Source organism: Phascolarctos cinereus, unplaced genomic scaffold, assembly GCF_003287225.1.
Source record: "Phascolarctos cinereus isolate Bilbo 61053 unplaced genomic scaffold, phaCin_HiC Scaffold_3;HRSCAF=262, whole genome shotgun sequence".
NCBI lineage: Eukaryota > Metazoa > Chordata > Mammalia > Diprotodontia > Phascolarctidae > Phascolarctos > Phascolarctos cinereus.
Genome location: NW_027555736.1, coordinates 164,450,395 through 164,477,009, shown reverse-complemented (window position 1 = coordinate 164,477,009; position 26,615 = coordinate 164,450,395). Strand labels below are relative to the sequence as shown.

Below are 26,615 nucleotides of genomic sequence, written 5' to 3'. Positions count from 1 at the left end.
CAGCACTGGCCCTGGAGTCTGAAGGATCTGAGTTCAAATCCACCCTCAAACACTTGACACTTAGGAGCTGTGTGGCCCGAAGTAAGTCACTTAACCCCAGTTACCTCACAGAAAATTAAAAATAAAAGCCAGAACTGACCAAATGCTAAAAGAGATATGAAAATAACTTCTTAAAAATTATAATTGGTCAAGTGAAAGTTAATGACTCCATAAGACATCAATAAATAATAAAACAAAGTAAAAAAGAGTGAAAAAGAGAATAAAATATGAAATCTCTGATAGGAAAAACAATTGGTCTGAAAAAAAAATACATCAAGAAAGATAATTTAAGCATTATTGGACAATCTGAAAGCCATGATCAAAAAAATAAGCCTAGATACACTTCAAGAAATGTGAAGGAAAACTGCCCAGATACCTTCAAGGGCAGAATAGAAACTGAAAGAATCCATGCCACCTACCAGAAGAAATTCTCAAATGAAAACTCCCAGGAACATTACAGCCAAAATATAGAGCTCTCAGGTCAAGGAGAAAATACTGCAAGTAGCCAGAAAGAAACAACTGAAATATTGTGGAGCCACAGTCAATTTCATACAAGATTTAGATGCTACCACCATAAAGGAGTGGAGGGCTTGCAATATGATTTTCCAGAAGTCAAAGGGGCTAAGATTGCAACCAAGAATAATCTATTGAGCAAAACCAAGTATAATATTACAGGGGAAAAATACATGTTCAATGAAATAGAGAACTTTCAAGCATTCTTGATGAAAAGACCAGAGATGAATAGAAAATTTGATATTTAAACACAAGACTCAAGAGAAGCACTAAAAGATAAGCATGAGTGAGAAATCATATGAGATTTAATAAGGTTAAATTGTTTACATTCCCATGGGGGAAAATGATACCTGTAACCCCTAAGAACATTATCATCATTAGGACAAGTGGACGTCTACTTAGAGTTTCATCTATTGCATTGGAATGATCTCATAAGAAGAATGAAAAGGTGATAAAAAGAAGTGCATTAGGAGAAAGGGGAAGGGAGATGGAGAATGGGGAAATTTATTTCATATAAAAGAGATGTACAAGGAAAAATTTTTAGAATGGAGGGGAAAATGGTGGAAGAGTGGGCAATACTTGAACTTCTCTCATCTGAACTGATTTGAGGAGGCAAGAGTATATATACACACACAGATGGATATAGAAATTAATTTTACGGAAGTGGGAAGGGAAGGGATTAATAGAAAAGAGAGAGGTGAAGAGAGATGATAGATTAAGGGAGGCAATGGTCAGAAGCAAAACAAACTTTTGAGATGAAGACTGGGCAAAAAAAAAAGAAAAATAAATAAACTAGAATAGGATGGAAGGAAATTCATAGCAGTGAATGTGTATGGAATAAACTCACCCATAAAATGGAAGTGGACAGCAGAATGAATTAGAAACCAGAATCCAACAATATGTGGTTTATAAGAGATACACTTGAAATGGAAAGTCACACAGAATTAAAATAAGAGGCTGAAGCAGAATCTATTATATTTCAGTTGCAATTTAAAAAGTCAGGGTTATTGATCATTATCTCAGACAAAGCAAATGCAAAATAGACTTAATTAAAAGATATATTAAGAGAAACTAAATTTTGCCAAAAGGTACCATAGACAATGAAGTACCATCAATACTAAACATATATACACTAAATGGCATAGCATTCAAATTCTTGAAGGAAAAATTAAATTAGTTACAGGAGGAAATAGACAGTGCAACTATACTAGTGGGGGACCTTAATTTATCTCTATAAGATCTAGATAAATATAACTATAAAATAAACAAGAAAGAAGTTAGGGAAATAAGTATTATTTTAGAACAGCTAGATATGATACACATCTAGAAAATAGTGAATGGGAATAAAAAGGACTATACTGATTTCTTAACTGTGTACAAAACCTTCACAAAAATTGACCATGCAGAAAACTTTGTAACTTGTGTTAATTTCTAAAAAGTCTTGTAATTATCACTTTGTAAAAGTTTAAATAAAAAAGAAAAAGAAAAAGAAAACTGACCATGTATTAGGACATAAAAACCTCACAAACAAAAGCAAAAAAAGCAGACATATTAAATTCACCACTTTCAAACCTCAATAAAAGGTCTTTGAAGCATAGATTGAAATTAATTGGAAACTGAATAATCTAATTCTAAAGAATGAGTGGGCCAAAGAACAAATCATAGAAAGAACCAATAATTTCATTAAAGATAATGACAACAATGAGACTACATACCAAAATTTGTGGGATGTAGCCAAAGTAGTAATTAGGGGAAAATTTATATCTCCAAACATTTACATAAATAAAATGGAAAAAGAACAGATCAATGAATTAGACGTGCAGATGAAAAAAAAAACCCAATACAAACAAAAAACAAAAAAAAACTCCAATTAAACATCAACATAGAATTCTCAAAAATCAAGAGAGACTAACAAAATAAATAAAATAAAAAGTAAAATGAAAGTAAAAAAGTGATGGAGCTAATAAATAAAACCAAGAATTGGTTTTGTGAAAAAAACAACCAATAAAATAGAGAAACCATCAACTACTTTGATTTTTAAAAAGAAAAACAAATTACTAGTATCAAAAATGGAAAGCGTGGATGCACCACCAATGAAGATGAAATTAAAACAATTATTAGGAACTATTTTGCCCAACTTCATGCTAGTAAAACTGATGGTCTAAATGAAAATGGATGATTATTTACAAAAATATGAATTGCCCAGAATAATAAAAGAAGGAAGATAAATAAATAACCCTGTCTTAGAAAAAGAAATTGAACAAACCATAAATAAGTTCCCTAAGAAAAACACTGAAGAACCAGATGGATTTATAAGCAAATTCTACCAAACATTTAAAGAACAATTAAATAGAATACTATGTAAGTTGTTTGAAAAATAGGTAAAGAAGGAGTCCTATCAAATTCCTTCTTGTCATGTTGGCCAATCTGATAGGTGTGATGTGCTACCTCAGAGTTGTTTTGATTTGCATTTCTCTAATCAATAGTGATTTAGAGCATTTTTTTCTTATGACTACAGATGGCTTTAATTTCTTCATCTGAGAACTGCCTGTTCATATCCTTTGACCATTTATCAATTGGGGAATGACTTGTATTTTTATAAATTTGACTTCCTTCTCTATATATTTTAGAAATGAGGCTCTTATCAGAGACACTGGTTGCAAAAATTCTTTCCCAATTTTCTACTTCCCTTCTAATCTTGGTTGCATTGGCTTTGTTTGTGCAAAACCTTTTTAATTTAATGTAATCAAAACTATCCATTTGCATAATGCTCTCTATCTCCTGTTTGGTCATGAATTCTTCTGCTTTCCATAAATCTGATAAGTGAACTATTCTTTGCTGTCCCAGTTTATAGTATCTCTCCCAGCTTATAGTATCAGCCTTTATATCTAAATCATGAACCCATTTTGGTATATGGTGTGATTTTGGTCTATGTCTAGTTTCTGCCATATTCTTTTCCAGTTTTCCCAGCAGTTTTTGTCAAATAGTGAGTTCTTATCCCAGAAGCTGGGGGTCTTTGGGTTTATCAAATAGTAGATTACTGTAGTCATTGACTACTGTGTCTTGTACCTAACCTATTCCACTGATCCACTACTCTATTTCTTAGCCAGTACCAGATAGTTCTGATGATTGCTGCTTTATAATACAATTTAACATCTGGAAGAGCTAGGCCACCTTCCCCTGCATTTCTTTTCATCAGTTCCCTTGATATTCTGGACCTTTTGTTATTCCAAATGAATCTTGTTATTTTTTCTCTCTCTATAAAATAATTTTTTTAGTACTTTGATTGGTATGGCACTGAATAAGTAAATTAGTTTAGGTAGAATTGTCTTTTTTTTTTGTTTTGCTTTTAGGCAACCGGGGTTAAGTGACTTGCCCAGGGTCACACAGCTAGTAACTGTCAAGTGTTTGGTCTGAGGCCGGATTTGAACTCAGGTCCTCCTGACTTCAGGGCCTGTGCCACCTAGCTGCCCCCATCTTAGAACTGTCATTTTTATTATATTAGGTTGGCCTACCCATGAGCAACTGATGTTTTTCCAATTATTTAGATCTGACTTTGTGTGGAAAGTGTTTTGTAATTGTGTTCACATAGTTCCTGGGTTTGTTTCAGCAGGTGGACTCCTAAATATTTTATAATGTCTACGTAGCTTTAAATGGAATTTCTCTTTCTATCTCTTGCTGTTGGGCTTTGTTGGTAATATATAAAAGTGCTGATGATTTATGTGGGTTTATTTTTTAGTCTGTAAATTTGCTGAAGTTGTTTATTATTTCAAGTAGTTTTTTACTTGATTCTCTAGGATTCTCTAAGTATATCATTGTATCATCTGCAAAGAGCGATAGCTTTGTTTCTTCTTTGCCTATTCCAATACCTTCAATTTCTTTTTCTTTTCTTATTGCTAAAGCTAACATTTCCAGTACAATATTGAACAACAGTGGTGATGATGGACATCCTTGTTTCACTGCCGATCTTACTAGAAATGCTTCCAGTTTGTCCCCATCACATATGATGCTTGCTGAAGGTTTTAGGTATATGCTACTTATTATTTTAAGGAAGACTCCATTTATTCCTATGCTCTCTAGTGTTTTTAATAGGAATGGGTATAGTATTTTGTCAAAAATTTTTTCTGCACCTATTGACATGATCATGTGGTTTCTGTTTTACTGTTGATATGATCAATTCTGCTGATAGTTTTCCTAATATTGAACTAGCCCTGCATTCCTAATATAAATCCTACCTGGTCATAGTGTATTATTCTTGTGATAATTTGCTGTGATCTATTTTTTAATATTTTATTTAAAACTTTCACATCTAAATTCATTAGGGAACTTGGTCTATAATTTTCTTTCTCTGTTTTGACTCTTCCCAGTTTAGGTATCAGCACCATATTTTATAATAGAAAGAATTTGGTAAGATTTCTTTGCTATTTTCCCAAATAGTCTATATAGTCTTGGAATTAATTGTTCCTTAAATGTTTGATAGAATTCACTTGTAAATCCATCTGGCCCTGGATATTTTTTCCTAGGAAGTTCATTGATAGCTTGTTCAATTTCTTTTTCTGAGATGAGGTTATTTAAGTATTTTATTTCTTCTTCTGTTAATCTGGGCAATTTATATTTTTGTAAATATTCATCCATTTCACTAAGATTGTCAAATGTATTGGCATACAGTTGAGCAAAATAGTTCCTAATTATTGTTTTAATTTCCTCTTCCTAGGTGGTGGATTCACCATTTTCATTTTTGATACTGGTAATTTGGTTTTCTTTTTTCTTTCTTTCTTTTTTTTATTAAATTGACCAAAGGTTTATCTATTTTATTCTTTTTTTTCCCATAAAACCACTCTTAGTTTTATTTATTAGTTCACTAGTTTTTTAAATTTCAGTTTTCTTAATTTCTCCTTTGGTTTTCCATATTTCCAATTTAGTGTTTAATTGAGGATTTTTAATTTGTTCTTTTTCTAGTTTTTTTTTAGTTGTATGCTCAGTTTATTGATCTCCTCTTTCTTTATTTTATTCATATAAGCATTTAGAGACATAAAACTTCCCCTAAGAACTGCTTTCACTGCATCCCATAAGTTTTGGTATGTTGTCTCATTATTGTCTTTCTCTTGAATGAAGTTATTGATTGTTTCTATTATTTGTTGTTTGACCCATTCATTCCTTAGGATGAGATTATTTAGTTCCCAATTAATTTTTAATCTATCTTTCCATGGCCCTTTACTAAATATAATTTTTATTTCATCATGATCTGAAAAGGATGCATTTTAATATTTCTGCCCTTCTGCATTGGATTGTGAGGTTTTTATGCCCTAGTACGGTCAATTTTTGTGTATGTGCCATGTGCCACTAGAAAAAAGCATATTCTTTTCTATCCCCATTCAATTTTCTCCAGAGATCTACCATATCCAACTTTTCTAATTCTATTCATCTCCTTAACTTCTTTCTTATTTATGTTATGGTTAGATTTATCTAGTTCAGAGAGGGGGAGGCTGAGGTCCCCCACTAGTATAGTTTTGCTGTCTATTTCTTCCTGTAACTCTTTGAACTTCTTCTCTAATAATTTGGATGCTCTACCATTTGGTGCATATATGTTTAGTAGTGGTATTACTTCATTGTCTATGGTGCCTTTTAGCAGGATGTAGTTTCCTTCCTTATCTCTTTTAATAAGATCTATTTTTGCTTTTGCTTTGTTTGAGATCAGGATTGCTACCCCTGCTTTTTTTACTTTAGTTGAAGCATAATATGTTCTACTCCAGCCTTTTACCTTTACCCTGTGTTTGTCCCTGTTTCAAATGTGTTTCTTGTAAACAACACATTGTAAAATTATGGTTTTTAATCCATTCTGCCATCCATTTCTGTTTTATGGGACAGTTCATCCCATTCACATTCACAGTTATGATTACTATCTGTGTCTTTCTCTCTATCCTATCCCCCTCTCCATTTATGCTTTTCTTTCTCCTTTCTCCCCTTCCCTTCTACTAGTGTTTTGCTTTTGACCACCTCCTCCCTCAGTCCCACCTCCCTTCTATTAGGTCCCCTCCCTTTTCTTCCCCTTTATCCTTAGTACTTCTTCCCTCCCTTCTATTTACTCCCTCTCTTTTCTTTTCCATTTTCCCTCCTACTGCCTATAGGGCAAGTTAGATTTCTACACTTAACTGATTGTTATTCCCTCCTTAAGCAAATCTGATGACAGCAAGGTTCAAACAATGCTTATCTCCCCGCCATTCTTTCCCTCTACTGTAATGAGTTTTTGTGCCTTTTCCTATAACATAATTTACCCTTTTCTGCCTCCTCCTTTCCTTTTCTCCCAGTACATTTCCTAAGCTAGATCAGATTAATCCACTTACTTAGATCCATTTAACCCACTTCATTAGATTTTTTTTTATCATTACATTAAAGTCAATTTTATACCCACCCCTCTCTATGTAATGTCTTTTAAAGTGGTGTAATAACAATACAGTTCTCAAGAGTTACAAGTTTCATCTTGTAGGGATGTAAACAACTTACCCTTATAAATAACATGTTTATTTTCTGTCCTGTTTACCTTTTTATGTCTCTCTTGAGTCTTGCATTTGAAGATCAAATTTTCTGTTGAGCTCTGGTCTTTTTATCAGGAAGGTTTAGAATTCTTTTATTTCATTGAATGTCCATCTCCTCTCCTGAAAGATTATGCTCACTTTTGCTGGGTAGTTGATCCTTGGTTGTAATCCAAGCTCTCTTGCCTTAATGGAATATCATATTCTATGCTGTACTATCTTTTAATGTAGAACCTGCAAAGTCCTGCATAATCCTGACTGTGGTTCTATGATATTCAAATTGTTTCTTTCTGGCTGCTTGCAGTATTTTCTCTTTGGTCTGGTAATTTGGAATTTGGCTACTACATACCTCGGTATTTTCAATTTGGGATGTTTTTCAGGAGGTGATTGGTGGATTCTTTGTATGGCTATTTTACCCTCTGGTTCTAGGACCTCAGGGCAGTTTTCCTGAAAGATGCTGTCCAGGTTCTTTTTTTCATCATGATTTTCAAGTAGACCAATCATTTTTACATTGTCTCTCCTGGATCTATTTTCCAAGTCAGTTGTTTTGCCAATGAGGTATTTTACATTTTCATCTGTTTTTTCATTCTTTTGTTTGATTTTTGCTCTCTCACAGTGTCATTAGCTTCCACTTGCCCAATTCTAATTTTTAAGGAGTTGTTTTCTTCTATTAGATTTTGTACCTCCTTTTCCATTCAGCCAATTGTGCTTTTTAAGGAGTTGGGTTTTTTTCCAGTGTACTTTTTTCCCCCCATTTGGCCAATTGTGTTTTTTAAGGACTTGTTTTCCACAATTAATTTTTGTCCTTCCTTTTCCAAGCTATTGACTCTCTCTTGCATACCTCTCATTTCTTTTCCCAATCTTTCTTCTACCTCTCTTCTTTGACTTTTAAAATCCTCCTTGAGCTCTTCTAAGGAGGCTTTTTGGGCTTCAGACCAGTTCATATTCCCTTTTGAGGTTCCAGATGTGGGTTTGTTGACAATATTGTCTTCTTCAGAATTTCTGCCTTGATCTTCACTATTCCCATAATGACAATCTATAGTATGTTTCTTTTTGCTCATGGTATTTGCTTATTTCCTGGCCTTTAAAGAGATTGAGCTCTCCTGTTGAGGAACAGGGGGCACTTGACCCAAGCTTCTTGTGTTGGGAGCCTGGGGATTGGTCACTGGCTTTGTGGGATGGGGGCCTCCAAGGCTGGCAGTTGGAGGCTATAGGGTTCTGGCAGCTTATCTGGTGTTGGGCTGGAATCAGCAACACTGGAACTTTAGGGGTAGGATTGGGTGGTCTGGTCCCTGAAGGTTGCCTGCTCACCCAGGCCTTTCCTTCCTTTCACTTTCTTTGGCTCTTTTCAGATGGATGTTTCCCTGCTGCAGGATGTTTCTCCACCTGGGGGGAATCCTTGGAGCACTTCCCAGAGCTTTGCTGAGGCATTGGGAGACTTGGTTGCCATAGAACACTGAGGCACATGGTGGTTTTTTGATCTGGTTTCCACTGGTTCCCCTGCCCTTGCTGAGGTACTTAGGGGGTCCTGGTGTTGGTGTTTGCCTCTTCCACTACTTGAGGTTCAGGATCTCCCCCTGGTATGCTGAGGTGGGGCTTTCTGCTAGCTTGCTGGGATGCCTCCCATTCTGTACTGCTCTCCTTCCCCCAGGGCAAGAGGGGCCTATTCCATTAACCTCTCAAGATCCATCTTTATGCTGGTTCAGCTGTTCCAGGATTTTTTCCTGGGGCAATATTTTCTGGGTTTTTGGGGGTTAATAAGGGACAGTAAGAGTGACTTACTTCTTACTCTGCCATCTTGGCTTCCAGAAGTGGAACCAATGGATCTTTTCTTAGAATAATAATTTCTCTAAAACCAAGAGTAAACATTATATGTAATAGGGATAAACTAGAAGCTATTCCTGTAAAATCAGGGGCAGAAGCAAGAATATCTGTTATCACCATTGTTATTCAATATTGTACTAAAACTGCTAGCCAGAGCAATAAGACCAAAAGAAAAAAAAGGGAAGCACAGGCAATGAGGAAACAAAGCTATTAGTTTTTGCAAATGATATGATAGCATACTTAAAAAACCCTAGAGAGTCAATTAAAAAACTGCTCAAAACAATTACCAACTGTACAAAGTTGCAGAATATAAAGTAAACCCACACAAAGCATCGGCATTTCTGTATATTATTAACAAAACCCAGAAGGAAGAAGTATAGAGAGAAACTGCATTTAAACTAACTACAGTATAAGATAGTATGAATTACGTGGGAGTCTACCTACCAAAACATATATAGGAACTACATGAACACAATTACAAAACATTCTTCACATAAATAAAAACAGATCTAAACAAATGAAGAAATATTAACTGCTCATGGGTTGTAGTTGTTATGGTTGTTACTTAGTTGTTTCAGTTGTGTCCAACTCTCTGTGACCCTATTTTGGGGTTTACTTGGCAAAGATACTGCAGTGGTTTGGTATTTCCTTCTCTAGCTCATTTTATAGATGAGAAAACTGAAGCAAACAGGAGTAAGTAACTTACCCAGGGTCATAAAACTAGTAAGTGTCTGAGGCTGGATTTGAATTCATGAAGATGAATCTTCCTGATTCCAAGGCCAGTGCTCTATCAGTGGATAGAGTGCCACCTAGCTGCCTGCTCATGGGTAGGCTGAGACAATATAACAAAAATGACAAGATTATCTAAATGAATCAGTGCCATACCAATAAAACTAGCAAAATATTATTTTGCTAGAAAATGTAGTAGAAAATAAAGAGGTAGAAAAAAATAGTAACAAAATCCACCTGGAGAAAAAAAAGGTCAAGAATATTAAGGGAGCCAATGAAAAAAAGTGAAGGAAGGGGGTATAGCACTATCAGATCTCAAATTGTATTACAAAACAGTAATAATCAAAACAATCTGGCACTACATAAAAATATAGAGTGGTTGATCAGTGGAATAGATTAGGTACACAATATAGAGAAGCAAATGAGCATAGCAACCTAGTATTTGACAAATCCCAAGTTCACTAGCTATTGGGGCAAGAACTCATTACCTGACAAAAACTACTAGGAAAATTGGAAAGTAGTATGGCAAAAACTAAGCATAGACCAATATCTCATACTATATACCAAGATAAGGACAAAATGGGTACGTGATTCAAACATAGAAGGTGATATCATAAGCAGATTAGGGGAACGTGGAAAAAAAATACCTGTCAGATCTATGAATAGGGGAAGTATTTTTGACCAAACAAGAGATAGAGAGGACCACAGAAGGTAAAATGGATAATTTTAATTATATTAAATTTAAAAGATTTTGCACAATCAAAATCAACGCAGCCAAAATTAGAAGGAAAGCAGGAAAGGATTACAGCACATTTCTCTGACGAAAGTCTCATTTCTTAAATATATAAGGATTTGAGCCAAAGTTTTAAAAAATAAGAGCCATTCCCCAATTGATATATGGTCAAAGGATAGGAACAAGCAGTTTTCAGAAGAAGGAATTAAAGCTATTAATAGTCACATGAAAAAATGCTCCAAATCACTAATCATTGTAGAAATGCAAGTCAAAATAATTCACTTTTCAGATTGGCTAAGATGACATAAAAGGAAAATGACATGTAGGAAGGGATGTGAGAAAAGAGATACGCTAATACACTTTTGCTGGATTTGTGAATTGGTCCAACCCTTCTAGAGAATAATTTGGAACTACACCCAAAAGTTTATAAGACCACACATATCCTTGACACAGAAATACTGCAACTAGGTCTGTACCCCAAAGAGGTCAAAGGAAAAAGGGAAAGGATCCATATGTACAAAAATTTATCAGATCTTTTTGTGGTGGTAAAGAATTAGAAACTGAAGGGATATCCATCAATTGGGGAATGATTGAACAATATGATTGTCATATGATTGTGATGGAATACTATCGTGCTGTAAGAAATGATGAAGGGTATGGTTTCAGAAAAACCTGAGAAGACTTATATGAGCTGATGCAAAATGAAGTGAGCAAAACCAGGAGAACAATGTACACAATAATAGTAATATTGTAACAATAATCAACTGTGAGAGGTTTAGCAGCTCTGATCAATATGATGATCCGTCACAGTTCCCAAGGACTCATAATGAGAAATGCTATCCACCTCCAGATAGAGAACTGGTGGACTCTGAGTATAGATTCAAACTTTTTTTCTCTTTGAATTTTTCTTACTTTTTTTTTCTTACAACCTGGCAAATGTGGAAATAGGTTTTGCTTAATTTCACATGTATAATGGGTATCATCCTTGCCTTTTCAGTGAGTTGAGGAGACAGTGGAGGGACAGAAAGAATTTGGAACTGAAAATAAAAATTAAAAAACTTTTTAACAGAAAAAAAGATGGAATGTAAACTCATTGAGAATAAGACTCTTTAACCCCAGATCCTAGCATAGTGATGGAGATATAAAAGCTAGTTGATCAACTGATGATTGAACTCACGGAAGCTGACGAAGTCACCAAGAATGGATAGAGAGTAAAAAGGCCTGTAGGAAAGAAACTTGGAGTATAACCACAGTTAGGAAATAGGATATGGATGATTGCTGTTGGTGGTGGTGGTGGTCCTTCATTTTTGAAGAGGGTCTGTGACAGCATGGGTGATGTCTTTAGCTGGGTGTGAATTGGATTTAAGTGACACAGAGCTGCACAAAGTCATCAGCCTCAATCTCTCTTCCAGAGTCACTGAAGGCAAGACAACAATCAAAATGACCACCAATTACCTGGGATGCAGTGGATGACCTTACCATCTTTGATGTCTGACTAAGTTCTAAACACTCTACGGCACCTGCTTCAGCTGCCTTCGGGGCTGTGGGAACAAATTGATCTCATCTGCCCATTCTGCTGGGGTGGGAGGTAGGGAGGAGAAGTCTTCACATTCTTGGGGTAGATATCCCCCTAATTCGCCAAGAGGTTTGTCAGTTACTCTCAGCCTGGCTTAGCCTGTCTGATGAGATGGTTTTACTGGGGTGTGACCATTGCACATGCCATCACTTCTTAGATGATGATCCAGTATAGAAGACAGAGGAGCAGTTAGACAGGTAGGAGGAGAATCAAGAGAGCATAGCATCATGAGAACCTAGAGAGAAGAAAGTATTGAGGAAGAGAAGGTGGTGAGCTGTGTCAAATGCTATAAAGAAATCAAAAAAGAATGAGAACTTAGAAAAGGCAATTGCAGTTGGGAAATAAGAGCTTACCAGTAACTCGAGAGAGGAGTTTCAATTGAATGATGAAGTCAGAAGTCTGATGTAAGGATCTCATAGTTAAACAGCATCATCAGTTGCATTACTTTGATACATGGTAAAAAGACTAGGATTCTTAGTATCCTCTGTTACATTTTTCCCTATGAGTAGTAGCATGGAAACAGAAGTAGGCAGCATAGGACAGAAGACTATCTTTTATTTTTGTTTCATGGGTCATGTCCCAAGAGTTCATCACTTAGTGGTGATGAGCCTCCTTATGATGATATACATTGGTCTTTGGGCAGCAGACAATCTGCTGCTCAAATCATACTTAAAGCCTTTATAGCTGGGTAGAAAGTGCCAGACAGTAGATTATGAGCTCCTTGAGGGTAGAGATTGTCTTTTGCCTTTCTTTATATGCCCAGGGCTTAGTAGAGTGTCTGGCCTATAATACCATAGCTTGCTTCACGTGCCATGATAAGTCATCAGAGTAGAAATATTGCGGAGGATTAGGAAAAGGGATACGTACAAAACTTATGATTTCCTTGGGGGAGGCAATAACTCAGTGAGTAAACTCCCTCTACCAACATAAGTTTGTACCTTCTCTGCAACTAATAGTCTTAGAGAATTGCCTAGAGCAGTAGCTCTCAAAATGTGGTTCATACACTTCTGGGAATCCCTGAGTACTTTTCAACGGGTCCAAAAAGGAAAAACTATTTTCTTAATACAACTAAGATGCCATTTATCTGTTAAAAACACTCCTCACTTTTCCAACTACATATTTCTGTGAGCCTGGATCTTCCTCCACTGAAACAATAAATTGTAAGAGATTGAATATAGGAGATTTGAGAAAACAAATGGTCTTCTATTAAGCCAGACATTAAAGAGATCTGCAAAAAAAAAAACAAACAAAAAACCCAATGCCACTATTCCCACTAATATTGATATAGCTATATATCAATAAAAATCAATACTATATACAGTATTGTAATGACTAATTGCGGAAATCAAGTATGTCCTAAATCTTATAGATATATATGTATGTGTATATGTATACATGTCTGTGTGTGAGTGTGTGTATGTATGTGTATATGTACATATATAAATATGAATCAAGTATGTCTTATTGCTAGTCTACATACACACATTTTCATACATATATATATATATATAAGCTGTATCTACATCAATATATAGACTACATATATGCATACATATAGGCTAGAGATACTATTAATATATAGACTAGAAATATATAGGTTATGTGTTTATAGTGTAGATATAGGTTTTTATTTATATCAACATATAGAATACCCTCATACATAGGCAAGAGATATTATATATACATACATGCTATTGTTCAGTCTTTTCAGTCATGTCCAACCCTTCATGACCCTATTTGGGGTTTTCTTGGAGAGATACTGGAGTGATTTGTCATTTTCTTCACCAGTTCATTTTATAGGCAAGGAACTGAGGCACACAGGGTTAAATGACTTGCCCAGCATCACACAGCTAATAAGTGTCTGAGGCCAGATATGAACTTAGGAAGATGAGTCTTCCTGACTCAAGGCCCTGCACTCTATCCACTATGCTACCTAGCTGCCCACATATACACATATATACATAAATGCGTGTGTGTAAATGTGTGTATTTACTAGAGATTTAGGACACAACTTGATTTGCCCAAATAGTCAGTCAATATTATCTTCAGTTAGTTAAGTGTATAGGAGAGTGATCTTTTTTCTTTCTTTTGGATTATTTTACTCTTAGGGATCTGACAAAATGTTATGTTACATAAGCACCAAAAATTGCTTTACAGCATGATTGCATACTTTACTAGTTTGCTACGGTATAGGAGAACAAGAACTGAATCTGGAGCCAGAGTACTTGGGTTTCACCCCACTATGCTCCTTACCACATATGTAGCTTTTGGTAAACATTTCGCCTTTCTGGGCCTCAACTACCCTATTTACAAAATGAGAGAATTGAACCTGCGATTCTCTTCCTGGGATCTGGCCTGGCAGACCTAGGTCGGAAATGATATTTCCTCCCCATTTCATTGTGGGGAGACACATCCAGAGTACTGAATGATACTGGTGAGCTTTACTCTGGGGGACTATGACGTTAAGTGCCCTTCTAAATCCCATGATCATACAAGGTCAGTGAAATAACACGTATTAAGGATTTTCCAAGTGCTAGACACTTTGCTTAGCACTGGGGATGCAAAAGACAGTCCTTGAGCTCACAGTCTAATGGGAGGGATAACATGGAAACAACTAATCACCAACAAGGAAAAAATGCAGATAATCAACCGAGGGAAAGCACAACAAAGCTGCAGGGTAGGTGCAATTATTGTCTTCATTTTACAGATGAGACAGAGGTTAAGAGATTAAGTGACTTCCCCACGGCCACACAGCGAGTTTGCGTGTGAAGATTTTAACTCAGGTCTTCCTGATGCCAAGTCCAACACCTCATGCACTGTGCCACTTGGCTTGACTGATAGCTAATGGATATATGCATTTTTTTTTGGCAGTTGGGGTTAAGTGACTTGCCCAGGGTCACACAGCTAGTAAGTGTCAAGTGTTTGGACTGAGGCTGGATTTGAACTCAGGTTCTCCTGACTTCAGGGCAGGTATTCTATCCATTGTGGGAGATAGCTGCCCCAGGGATATATGCATTTTGTCTTGATTTAATCACTGTCAAAAAAAAATAACAAAGGGACTACAATAGAAGAGATATATTGTGAATTATGCCTTTTTTTGTGTTGATAATGAATAATTGGGCAGCTAGATGGCACAGTAGATACAGTGCTGCTAACCCTGGAGTCAGGAAGACCTGAGTTCAGATCCAACCTCAGACACTTACTAGCTGTGTCACCCTAGACAAGTCACTTAACCCTGTTTGCCTCAGTTTCCTCATCTGTAAAATGAGCTGGAGGAGGAAATGGTGAACCACTCCTGTATCTTTGCCAAGAAAACTCCAAATGGGGTCACATTTCCTAAGCAATGTAGGCCACATACATCCTGTATTTTGGGGGAGGGGAGGCTGTTAGAATAGGTACCTGAGCGGTTATACTAGCTGTCTAGGTAGAGTTAGTATCTCTGTTCAGAACACTTACAAAACACCTGATTGGGAGTATGGGGGAGAATAGGAAAGGCTGCAGTATCTGCAAATATTATTAAACTTGGGAGAGAACTTCCAAATACCTGTGTTTCATAGGTTAAATCCTTGAAAAAAATGATTCATTAAACTTGTGTAGTAAATGTACAGAGTTACAACTATATGATCTAATCAAAGGGGGTCAGAAGAATCCTTTTAGATTCTGTTCCCACCCTCTGGAATCGTCTTCTTGGGACCCAGTCTGACAGATGAAGGTGGAGAAGTGATTTTTTTTTTTTACTTTCTTCATGGAGAAAAAACATATTTAAAATCCCAAAATAGATTCATCAACTAGAAGGCAGAAGAGCTATTGTTTTATTTATAGCAATCTACTTGGCTTCACAAATCTTTTTCTGATTTACTTTTAGAAAGCTGAGTGCAGGATTTCTGAATGCCAAATTTAAAACCTTTACTCCTTCAGGGGAATTTCATACTTCAAAAAAACTTTTTACCATCAGTATACCAAAGAATTATTCTCTATGGAAGGGATCTAGGAAAAATGTTTATGTTAGGACTGCCTTTGTAGAAACAATATTTAAGGAGGAAAAAAATGACCTATATTTACAAAACTATTTATAGTAGTTCTTTTCATAGTAGTAAAAAGAGTAGAAACTGATGGGGAACTTACCTATTGGAGAAATATCTAAATAAATTATAATCTATTAATGTACAGGAATATTATTGTGCCATAAGAAAAGACAAGATGGTTAGATTCAGAGGAAGCTGAGAAGAGCCCCATGAACTAATGCATAGTAAAATGAGCAAAACAAGGAGTACAACGTTTACCCATAACATCAGCATTATAAAGAAAAGAAACTTTAAAAGACTTAAAAACTCTGATCAATGCAATGATAAACCAGGACTCCAAGGCACTGGAGATGAAATATCACCACCTCCTGCCAGGGATATGAGAGACTGAAGAAGCAGACTGAGACATAACATTTTTAGAACTGGCCAATGGGGGAATTTGTTTTGATAGACAAAGCATATTTGTTATGAGAGTTTTCGTTGTCTATATTTTTTTTCAATAGAGAGCAGAGGGAGGAAGAGATAAATACATAAATAAATAGGAAATTTTAAAGTTGAAAAATGAATCAATATTTGAGCTTCTAGGAATCATTTCAAAATGATAATAAAAAGCAATTGCTATACCTTATATTTATGGAGAAACCACCACCAAAAGGCATCTTGTAAGAGAGTAATAGATGATTCTATGAGCAGCAAAGATAACCAAATTTTAAAACTCTTTACCTTTGGGGGAAAAATTAAATGTACAAGTTAAATGAAAATGTACAATTAAAAATGTTAATACAAAAACAAATCTTTAAACAGTATATGTTTAATATAGTATACATCTTAAACCTTCGCTGGGTTATGGCTCTCTGACCTGAGAGCAGACATTAGGTGTCAGGACCTCTGATAATACAACTCCAATACAGCTCCAACAACCTAAAGATGAAATCATAGCTTTCCTGCATACCCAAGAATCTGAATTATCTTGCCGGCATGGGCAAGAGCACTAAGTGACAAAAGATGATATTGCCTTGTGGTTTTAAGTGAGAGAGGGGGAAAAGGAGAGGAAGAGGAGGAGAGAGAAATAGGAGTAAAAAGAAGGACAAGAAGGAGAAGAAGAATGAGAGAGAGGAAAAAAGAGCAGGAGAGAGAGAAAGCGGGGGAGAGAGAGAAACAAGATACGGAGAGATACAGAGAGAATTACTGATTCATTTTTAAAATTTTCCAGTGCAGAAAGTTAATGGTTATGGATGATTTCTCTGGGCAATGAATAAAATCAGCAGTAGCTGAGGGAGGATTATGACTAGCTGGGCAGATACTGAAATGGGACCTTCATGATTTTTTCTTGGGAAAAGAGGAAAAGTCCCCCCAGAAAAAGAGCCCCAGGGTGTAGCTGAAAAGAAAGTCCCACCTAAAGAGTGGTGTAGCTTGGTCCACCTAAGGGTAGACGACAGGAGATGCAGGGGTGACTGATGGCCTACTCAGTCTGCTAACCAGTGCAGCACCATATCCCAGCACCATTTCTACATTTATACATGTTTTATCCTATTAGATTATAAGATTTAAAATTAAATTCAACAAACTTGCTAAGCATCTAATATATGGAAGGTACTGTTCTAGGTGGTAAGGTTATAAAAACAAGAAATATTTTATCACTGCCGTTCAAAAGCTTAAATTCTACTGGAAGATGGGGGCAAATCAGGTATATGTGCAAGGAAATAAATATAAAGCAATTTTAAGAAAGCAAGAGTACTAATCATTTGGGGTGGGGAGTCAGGAAAAGCTTTGTGTAAGAGGTGACCCCTGAAATGTGCTTTGAACGTTTCTATGAGACTGAGGTAAGGAGAGAGTGAACTCCAGATATCAGGACCTCAAGCAAGGGCATGCAATCAAAGTAGGAGAATCAGAGATGCGCTGAAGGCAGCTCCAAATAGCTGGTAAGAGCTGCTGTTAAATTTTCATTGTCAGCATTTACACCTCAGCAACATTACAAATCAGGGCTTGATTTATTGTTTTTTTATTGTCTAGACTTAAGAAAGGAATGGTGAAAACGTTAATAATGCAGATTAAACTTTAAATTGTATTGTGAGTAAATCCCTACCCTACTCCCACCCCGAAGCTGTTTGTTAAATCTTTACCAGCATAACCCAATAGAAGACAGAATATTGTGTATGGGGAACACTTAGAGTTTTACCTGAATGGAGAGTGCGTAAAGAGAGTTAATAGGAAGACTGGAAAAGTAGTTGAAAACTAGATTATGAATGGCTTCAATCATGAAAGCAATTTATTCCATGACAAGCAGTATAATAAGAAAGAATACTGAATTCAGAGTCAGAGGACCTGAGTTCTAATAATATTTCTGTTACTTGCTACATGTGCAAACTTAAGTCTCTGTTACTCTTCCTACACTCTAAAATAGTGGTATTAGATGACTTTTAATCAAGCAAAAGTAAGTGCCTAATATGTGCCAGGTACTGTGTTAGACACTGGGGATACAAAAACTAAATCAAAATTCCTTGAATTCAAGGAACTTGTTCTAATGGGGAAGAAAATACTTAAGCACTATCTATCTATCTATCTATCTATCTATCTATCTATCTATCTATCTACTATATAATATAATATATATATAAATACACACACATATGGAGCAATTAAATATAGCTATAAAAGTTATTATTAAATATAGCTATAAAATAGTTGGTTTTTTAAAAGCAGTATTTAACATGGTTGCATGGTCAGATCTGTGTTTTAGGAATATTACAATGGAGGATAGAATGGAAAGGGGAAAAACTTGAGGCACAGAAACTAATTAGTAAGTTACTTCAACAGTCTAGGAGCTAAGTGATGAGTGTCTAAATTAGGACAGCAGTCATGTGAGTGCAGGATAGAAGGATATGAAAGGTAGAGTTGAGATACAACTGGTATCACTGGCCAACTGATCTGCTCTGTGGGGTGAAATGTGAATAAGGAATTGTGGATGACACTGAGGTTACAAACTGTAAAGGTGGTGGTGCTCTTGAAAGAACTAGGAAAAGTCAGGAGAAAAGTGAGTGGCTCTTTTTTTTTTTTAGGCAATTGGGGTAAAGTGACTTGCCCAGGGTCACACAGCTAGTAAGTGTCAAGTCTTTGGTCTGAGGCCAGATTTGAACTCAGGTCCTCCTGACTTCAGGGTTGGTGTTCTAGCCACTGTGCCACCTAGTTGCCCCTGAAAAGTGAGTGTTTTTATGTGTACAAAAGTGGAGAGATCTGGTACTGTTTTGTATCAGTTGAAGAGATACTATGGAACATTTAGTTCAAAATGACTAGTAGGTAGCTGATGATATGGGACTACAGATCTGGGAATTATCTGCATGAAGATGATAATAGAACTCATAGGAGCTGATGAGAATACTATAATAAAGAGAGATAGAAAAGAGGAGAGGATTTATAATTGAGCCTTGAGCTATGACCACAGTTAGAATGTGGGACATGAATGATGATCCAGAAAAGGAGAATGAGAAATGGTCATACAGTAGGAAGATAAGGGGGAGAAAGGGGTAAAGAAGGGGAAAGGGACACACACACACAGAGACATAGAGACAGAAAGAGAGAATAGTATCACAGAAATCGTATAACTGTGATACTGGGTTGTCAACTTCTTCAAGGAGTTTAACTGAGAAAGGGAGGAAATATTTGCAGATAGCTTGAGGAGATGGAGAGTCTAGTGGAGGTGGATTATTTTTGTTTTATTTTGCTGTTGTTGTTTTATTTTATTTTATTTTTTTGGCTAGGCAATGGGGTTAAGTGACTTGCCCAGAGTCACACAGCTAGTAAGGGCTATGTGTCTGAGGCCGGATTTGAACTCCGGTCCTCCTGAATCCAGGGCCGGTGCTCTATCCACTGCGCCACTTAGTCGCCCCTTGGTTTGTTTTTAATGATGGAGTCTACTTAGGTATATATTTTTTCATTAATTTATTTTGATTTATCAACAATCACTTCCATAAGCTTTTGAGTTTTAAATTTTTCACCCCCTCCCTCCCTCCCTCCCTCCCCAAGATGGTGCACAATCTAATATAGGCTATACATATACATTCTTATTAAACATATTTTCACATTAGTGATGTTATAAGTAAGAATTAGAACTAATAGGAGTTACCACCAGAAAGAGGAAACAAAACACAACAGAGGAAAAAAATTGCAGATAGTGTGCTTTGATCTGCATTCAAACTCCATAGTTCTTTCTTTGGATGTGGTTAGCTTTTTCCATCATGAGGCTTTGGTAGATGTCTTAGATCCTTGTATTGCTGAGATGGATTAAGTTTATCAAAGACAGTCATCACTCAATGTGACTGTCACTGTGTACAACGTTCTCCAAGTCTTTCCAGGTTTATCTGAAGTCTGCCTGTTCATCATTTCTTATAGCACAATAGTATTCCATTACATTCATATATTACATTCACAATTTTGATAACCATCTGTGTCTTTCTCTTCATCCTTTCCCCTGCCCCCCCCCCCCCCCGTTTCTGCTTTTCTTTCTCTTTTCTCCTTTTCCCTCCTCACTATTGTTTTGCTTTTGACCACCGCCTCCCTCAGTCCCACCTCCCTTCTATTAGCTCCCTCCCTTTTCTTTCCCCTTTTCCCTCCTACTGCCTACAGGGTATGTTAGATTTCTATACTTAACTGGTTATGTTATTTCTTTCTTAAGCCAAATCTGATGACAGTAAGATTCAAACAATGCTCACCTCCCTCCCTTCTTTCCCTCTGCTATAATAGGTTTTTTTGCCTTTTCCTGTGATGTAATTTACCCTTGTCTGCCTCCTCCTTTCCTTTTCTCTCAGTGCATTTTCTTAGTTAGATCAGATTAATTCACTTACTTGGATCCATTTAACCTACTTGATTAGATCTTTTTCATCATTACATCAAAGTAAATTTATACCCACCCCCTTTATATACACCCCTTTAACATGGTGTAATAACAATAGTTACAAGTGTCATCTTCCCTTGTAGGGATGTAAAGAGTTTGCCCTTATTAATAACATGTTATTACTTTCTATCCCATTTACCTTTTTAAGTCTCTCTTGAGTCTTATATTTGAAGATCAAATTTTCTGTTGAGCTCTGGTCTTTTTATCAGGAAGGTATGGAAGTCCCCTATTTCGTTGAATATCTATCTCCTCCCCTAAAAGATCATGCTCATTTTCGCTGGGTAGTTGATCCTTGGTTGTAATCCAAACTCCTTTGCCTTACAGAATATCATATTCCATGCCCTACGGTCTTTTAATGTAGAAGTTGCAAGGTCCTGTGTAATCCTGACTGTGGTTCCATGATATTTAAATTGTTTCTTTCTGGCTGCTTGCAGTATTTGCTCTTTGACCTGGTAATTTTGGAATTGGGCTGCTATATTCCTTGGCATTTTCAATTTGGGATCTTTTTCAGGAGGTGATTGGTGGATTCTTTCTATGGCTATTTTACCTTCTGGTTCTAGGACCTCAGGACAGTTTTCCTTGATGATTTCCTGAAAGATACTGTCCAGGCCTTTTTTTTCATTGTGATTTTCAGGTAGACCAATAATTTTTAAATTGTCTCTCCTGGCTTGATTTTCCAGGTCACGTGTTTTACCAATGAGATATTTTACATTTTCATCTATTTTTTTTCATTCTTTTGTGTTTGTTTGACTGATTCTTGCTCTCTCACAGAGTCATTAGCTTCCATTTGCTCAATTCTAATTTTTTAACAAATTGTTTTCTTCTATTAGATTTTGTACCTCCTTCCCCATTTGTCCAATTGTATTTTTTAGGGACTTGTTTTCTTCAGTGTACTTTTTTTCCAGTTGGCCAACTGTATTTTTTTTTTTAGGCAATTGGGTTTAAGTAACTTGTCCAAGGTCACACAGCTAGCATCAAGTATTCGGTCTGAGGCCGGATTTGAACTCAGGTCCTTCTGACTTCAGGGCCAGTGCTCTACCCCACTATACCACCTAGCTGCCCCAAATTGTATTTTTTAGGAACTTGTTTTCTTCAGTGTACTTTTTTTTCCCAGTTAGCCAATTGTATTTTTTAAGGACTTGTTTTCTACAGTTAAGTTTTGTCCTTCCTTTTCCAAGCTATTGACTCTGTCTTGCATACCTCTCATTTCTTTTCCTATTTTTTTTTCCACCTCTCTCATTTGACTTTTAAAATCCTTCTTGAGCTCTTCTAAGAAGGCTTTTTGGGCTTCAGACCAGTTCATATTCCCTTTTGAGGTTCCAGATGTGGGTTTGTTGACAATATTGTCTTCTTCAGAATTTCTGCCTTGATCTTCACTATTCCCATAATGACAATGTATAATATGTTTCTTTTCGCTCATGGTGTTTGCTTATTTCCTGGCCTTTAAAGAGATTGAACTCTCCTGCTGGGGAGCAGAGGGCACCCACCCAAGGCTTCTTGTGTTGGGAGCCTAGGACTTGGTCACTGGCTTTGTGTGCTGGGTCCTCCAATGTTGGCAGTTGGAGGCTATAGGGTTCTGGCAGCTTATCTGGTGTTGGGCTGGAAACAGCAATACTGGAACTCTAGGGGTAGGATTGGGTAGTGTGGCTCCTGGAGACTTCCTGCTCACACAGACCTTTCCTTCCTTTTGCTTTCTTCAGCTCTTTTCAGATGGATGTTGTAGGGTGTTTATTTGCCTGGGGTCCCTTGGAGTCCTGCTTCCTTTAGTTTTGCTAAGGCACTGGGAGAGTAGGTTGCTGTAGAATGCCGAGGCACCTGGTTGTTTTCTGAGCTGGTTTCCACCAGCTCCCCTTCCCTCAGTGAGGCACTTGGGGTTCAGGTGTTGGTGTTTGCCTCTTCCACCACCTAAGCTTCAGGATCTCCTCCTGGTATGCTGAGGTGGGGCTTTCCACTAGCTTGACAGGATGCCTCCCATTCAGTACTGCTTTCCTTCCCCCAAGGTAAAAGGGGCCTTTCCAGTTAATTCCTCAAGCTACCTGGGCTACTGGACTGCTGCATCCCATCTTTCTTCTGGTTCAGCTGTTCCAGGGTTTTTCCTGGGGTGATATTTTCTGGGATTTCAGAGGTTAAATGTACTTAGGTATATTTGAAGGCAGTGGAGAAGGAGTCAACTTATAGGTTAGAGATTCGAGGTATGTGATTGAAGACATAATCTTCTGGAGAAGATAGGAGGAGATGGGATCAAGTACGTGTGTAGACTTCTTGGCCTTGGCAAGGAGAAAAGCCATTTCTTTGTCAGAGATTGGGGAAAAGGAAGAGACAGTGGGAGATGATGTCAAGGGTTTTGATATGAAGAGAAAGGGGGGAAAAGGAGCTCAAGTTGAATGGCCTCAATTTTTTCAGAAGGCCAGGTCCTCAATCGACAGATCTTGGGCGGTGGAGAGGAGGTATGGCGGCTTGAAAAAGGAGAAGGTTCAGAATAATTTTGGTGGAAAGTGAGACAGGAAAAAAATAGGGAGGATTGAAGGGATTTCTGCATGTTCAGTTGAGATTGGATAATATGAATTTATAATGTACCTAGTCTATGTGGCTGCGAGACTTCATCTTTGTTCAACATTTTCCATCTTTGTTCAGCATTTTGTGAATAGGAGTAAGGAGTAATTCAGGTCTGAGATTTAGCAAGAGAAGAGCAGTGGCAAGATAAGGGGGCCAAGGCATTTAAATATAGAAGACTAAAACTTCAATGGCTAACTATTTAGGTTGAGTTTGCAGAGAGAAGTCAAAATTGAAGGATGAAAAGAATAGAGACCCCAATTTGTTCCAAGAACAGGTCAGGACGGTGAAATATAGGGAGACTTGGAAGGATGAGAAGTTATGGTCACGTAGGGGAATGCAAAAGTTTCTAATTAGGGAAGTAGAATACTTCTGAGTGATGGCAAGATCTATTGTGTGGCCATACCTCTATGTGGTTGAGGGGAAATAAAAGGGAACATCTACTTGGATATCAAAGTCCCTTTGTATTAAGGCAAGAGCTACAGATGAGAAGAAAATGGTGAGCCAGATACAGAAGCCCTTGAGGGAAAATGCCCTGAGGGCGTTATCTAACTCATTCTATCCTCACAACAACCCTGTGAGGTAGGTGTTCTTATTATCCCTATATTACAGTTGAGGAAAATGAAGCAGGCAGAAATTAAGTGACTTGCCTATGGTCATACAGCAAGTAAGTGTCTCTCAGGTGGAATTTGTACTCAGATATTTTTTAATACAGGCCTAACTGTATCTACTTCAGTACCTAGCTGCCATTATCCCTTGGGTATTAGGAACATGGGTAGTGAGCAGGGGACAGCTTTCTTTAAAGTATTTCTTTTTTTAAAAAATAATTCATTTTTTTTGTTACATTTTATGTTCTGAACAAGTCTCTCTCTCCCTCTCTTCCCACACCACACTAAAAAAGGCCACCATTTCATACATGCACACACGCGCGCACACACACACACACACACACACCCCTCTGTGTATACATATATACATATTATATACACATACAAAAATATATATAGGTAATTTAATTGGGATGGCATTGAATAGGTAAATTAATTTAGGTAGAATTGTCAATTTTTATTATATTGGTTCTGCCCATCTGTGAACAATTAATATGTCTCCAGTCATTTAAATCTGACTTTATTTGTATAAACAGTGTTTTAGAATTATGTCCATGTAGGTTCCTAGCTTTGTCTTGGCAGGTGTACTCCCAGATATTTTATGCTGTCGATATTTATTTTAAATGAGGTATCTCTTACTATCTCTTCTTACAGGGATTTGTTGGTAATATATAGAAAAGCTGATGATTTATGTGGGTTTATTTTATATCCTGCTACTTTGCTAAAATAATTAATTGTTCAACTAGCTTTTTAGTTGAATCTCTAGGATTTTCTAAGCATATCATTGATATTGTCTGCAAAAGAGATTGTTTTATAACCTCATTGCCCATTATGATCCCTTCAATTTCTTTTTCTTCTCTTATTTGCTATTATTAGCATTTCTAATACAATATTGAATAATATTGGTGATAATGGGCATCCTTGTTGCATCCCTGGTCTTACTGGGAAGACTTCTAGCTTATCCACATTACAAATAATGTTTACTGATGGTTTCAGGTAGATGCTTCTTGCTATTTTAAGGTAAAATCCACTTATGCCTATTGTTTAAAGTGTTTTTAGTGGTAATGAATGTTGTCTTTTATTGAAAGCTTTTTCTGCATCTATTGATATGATTTTTGTTACTTTTGTTATTGAAACCATATGATTTTTGTTACTTTTGTTATTGAAATAATCAATTGTTAATATTTTTCCTTATGTTAAATGACCCCTGCATTCTTGGTATAAATCCTACTTGGTTACAATGTATAATTTTTGTAGTATATTATTGTAGTCTTCTAGCTAGGATTTTATTTAGGATTTTTGCATCCACATACAGTAGTGAAATTGGTCTATACTTTTTTTTTCCTATTTTTGCTCTTCTTAGCTTAGGTTTCAGCACTGTATTTGTTTCATATAAGGAGTTTGGTAGGATTCTTTCTTTGCCTATTATTCCAAATAATTTATTTAATATTGAAATTAATTGATCTTTAAATGTTTGGTAGAATTCACTTGTAAGTCCATCTGGTCCTGATGCTTTTTTCTTAGGAATCTCATCTATGGCCTGGTCAATTTCTTTTTCTAAAATAAGTTTATTTAGATATTCCATTTCCTCTCTGTTAATCTGGGCAGGTTTTATATATATAAAACCTATTTCACTTAAATTGTTAAATTTCTTGGCACATAAATAATTGGGCAAAATAATTCCTAACAATTGCTTTGATTTTACCTTTATTAGTGTTACAATCACCCTTTTCATTTTTGATACTAGTGATTTGATTTTCTTCCCCCTTTTTAAAAAAATTACATTAACCAATGGTTTATCTATCTTATCAGTTTTTTTATAAAACCAACTCCTAATTTTATTTAATAATTCAATGGTTTTCTTACATTCAATTTTATTAATCTCACCTTTAATTTTGAGGATTTCCAAATTGGTGTTTAATTGGAGATTTTTAATTTGTTCTTTTTCTCGTTTTTAAGTTGACTACCCAATTCATTGGTCTGTTTCTTTATTATATTGATGTAAGCATTTAGATATATGCAATTTCCTCCAATTACTGCTTTTGTTGCATCTTGTAGCTTTTGGTATATTGTTTCATTATTATCATCCTCTTTTTTTTTTTTTGGCAATTGGGGTTAAGTGACTTGCCCAGGGTCACACAGGTAGTAAGTGTCAAGTGTTTGGTCGGAGGCCGGATTTGAACTCAGGTCTTCCTGACTTCAGGGCTGGTGCTCTATCCACTGTGCCACCTAGCTTCCCCTTATCATCCTCTTTAATAAAATTATTTATTATTTCTATGACTTGTTCTTTAATCCACTCATTGTTTAAGATTAAGTTTTTAGCTTCCAATTAATTTTTAATGTGTTTCCATGGTACTTTATTAAATGTAATTTTATTACATTATGATCTGAAAAGGATGCATTTCATATGTCTGCTTTTCTGAATTTAACTACAAAGTGTTTATGCTCTAATATATGGTTAATTTTTGTAAAGGTGCCTTGTACCACTGAGAAAAATGTGTATTCCTTTCTATTCCCATTCAATTCTCTGTAGATTTCTATCATATCTAGCTTATCTAACATTCTATTCATGTCCTTGACTTCTTTCTTAT

General features: G+C 36.3%; 1 protein-coding gene across 1 annotated transcript in view; it reads right to left on the bottom strand.

The window, feature by feature from the left end:
* The window catches only part of FAM227B (family with sequence similarity 227 member B), a 250,165-nt gene that overhangs the window by 209,119 nt on the left and 14,431 nt on the right, over positions 1–26,615 (bottom strand). The window contains exon 3 of the mRNA XM_078151628.1: positions 16,597–16,695. Within this exon, the coding sequence (XP_078007754.1) occupies positions 16,597–16,695 (99 nt within the window). The remainder of the gene's footprint in view (positions 1–16,596; positions 16,696–26,615) is intronic.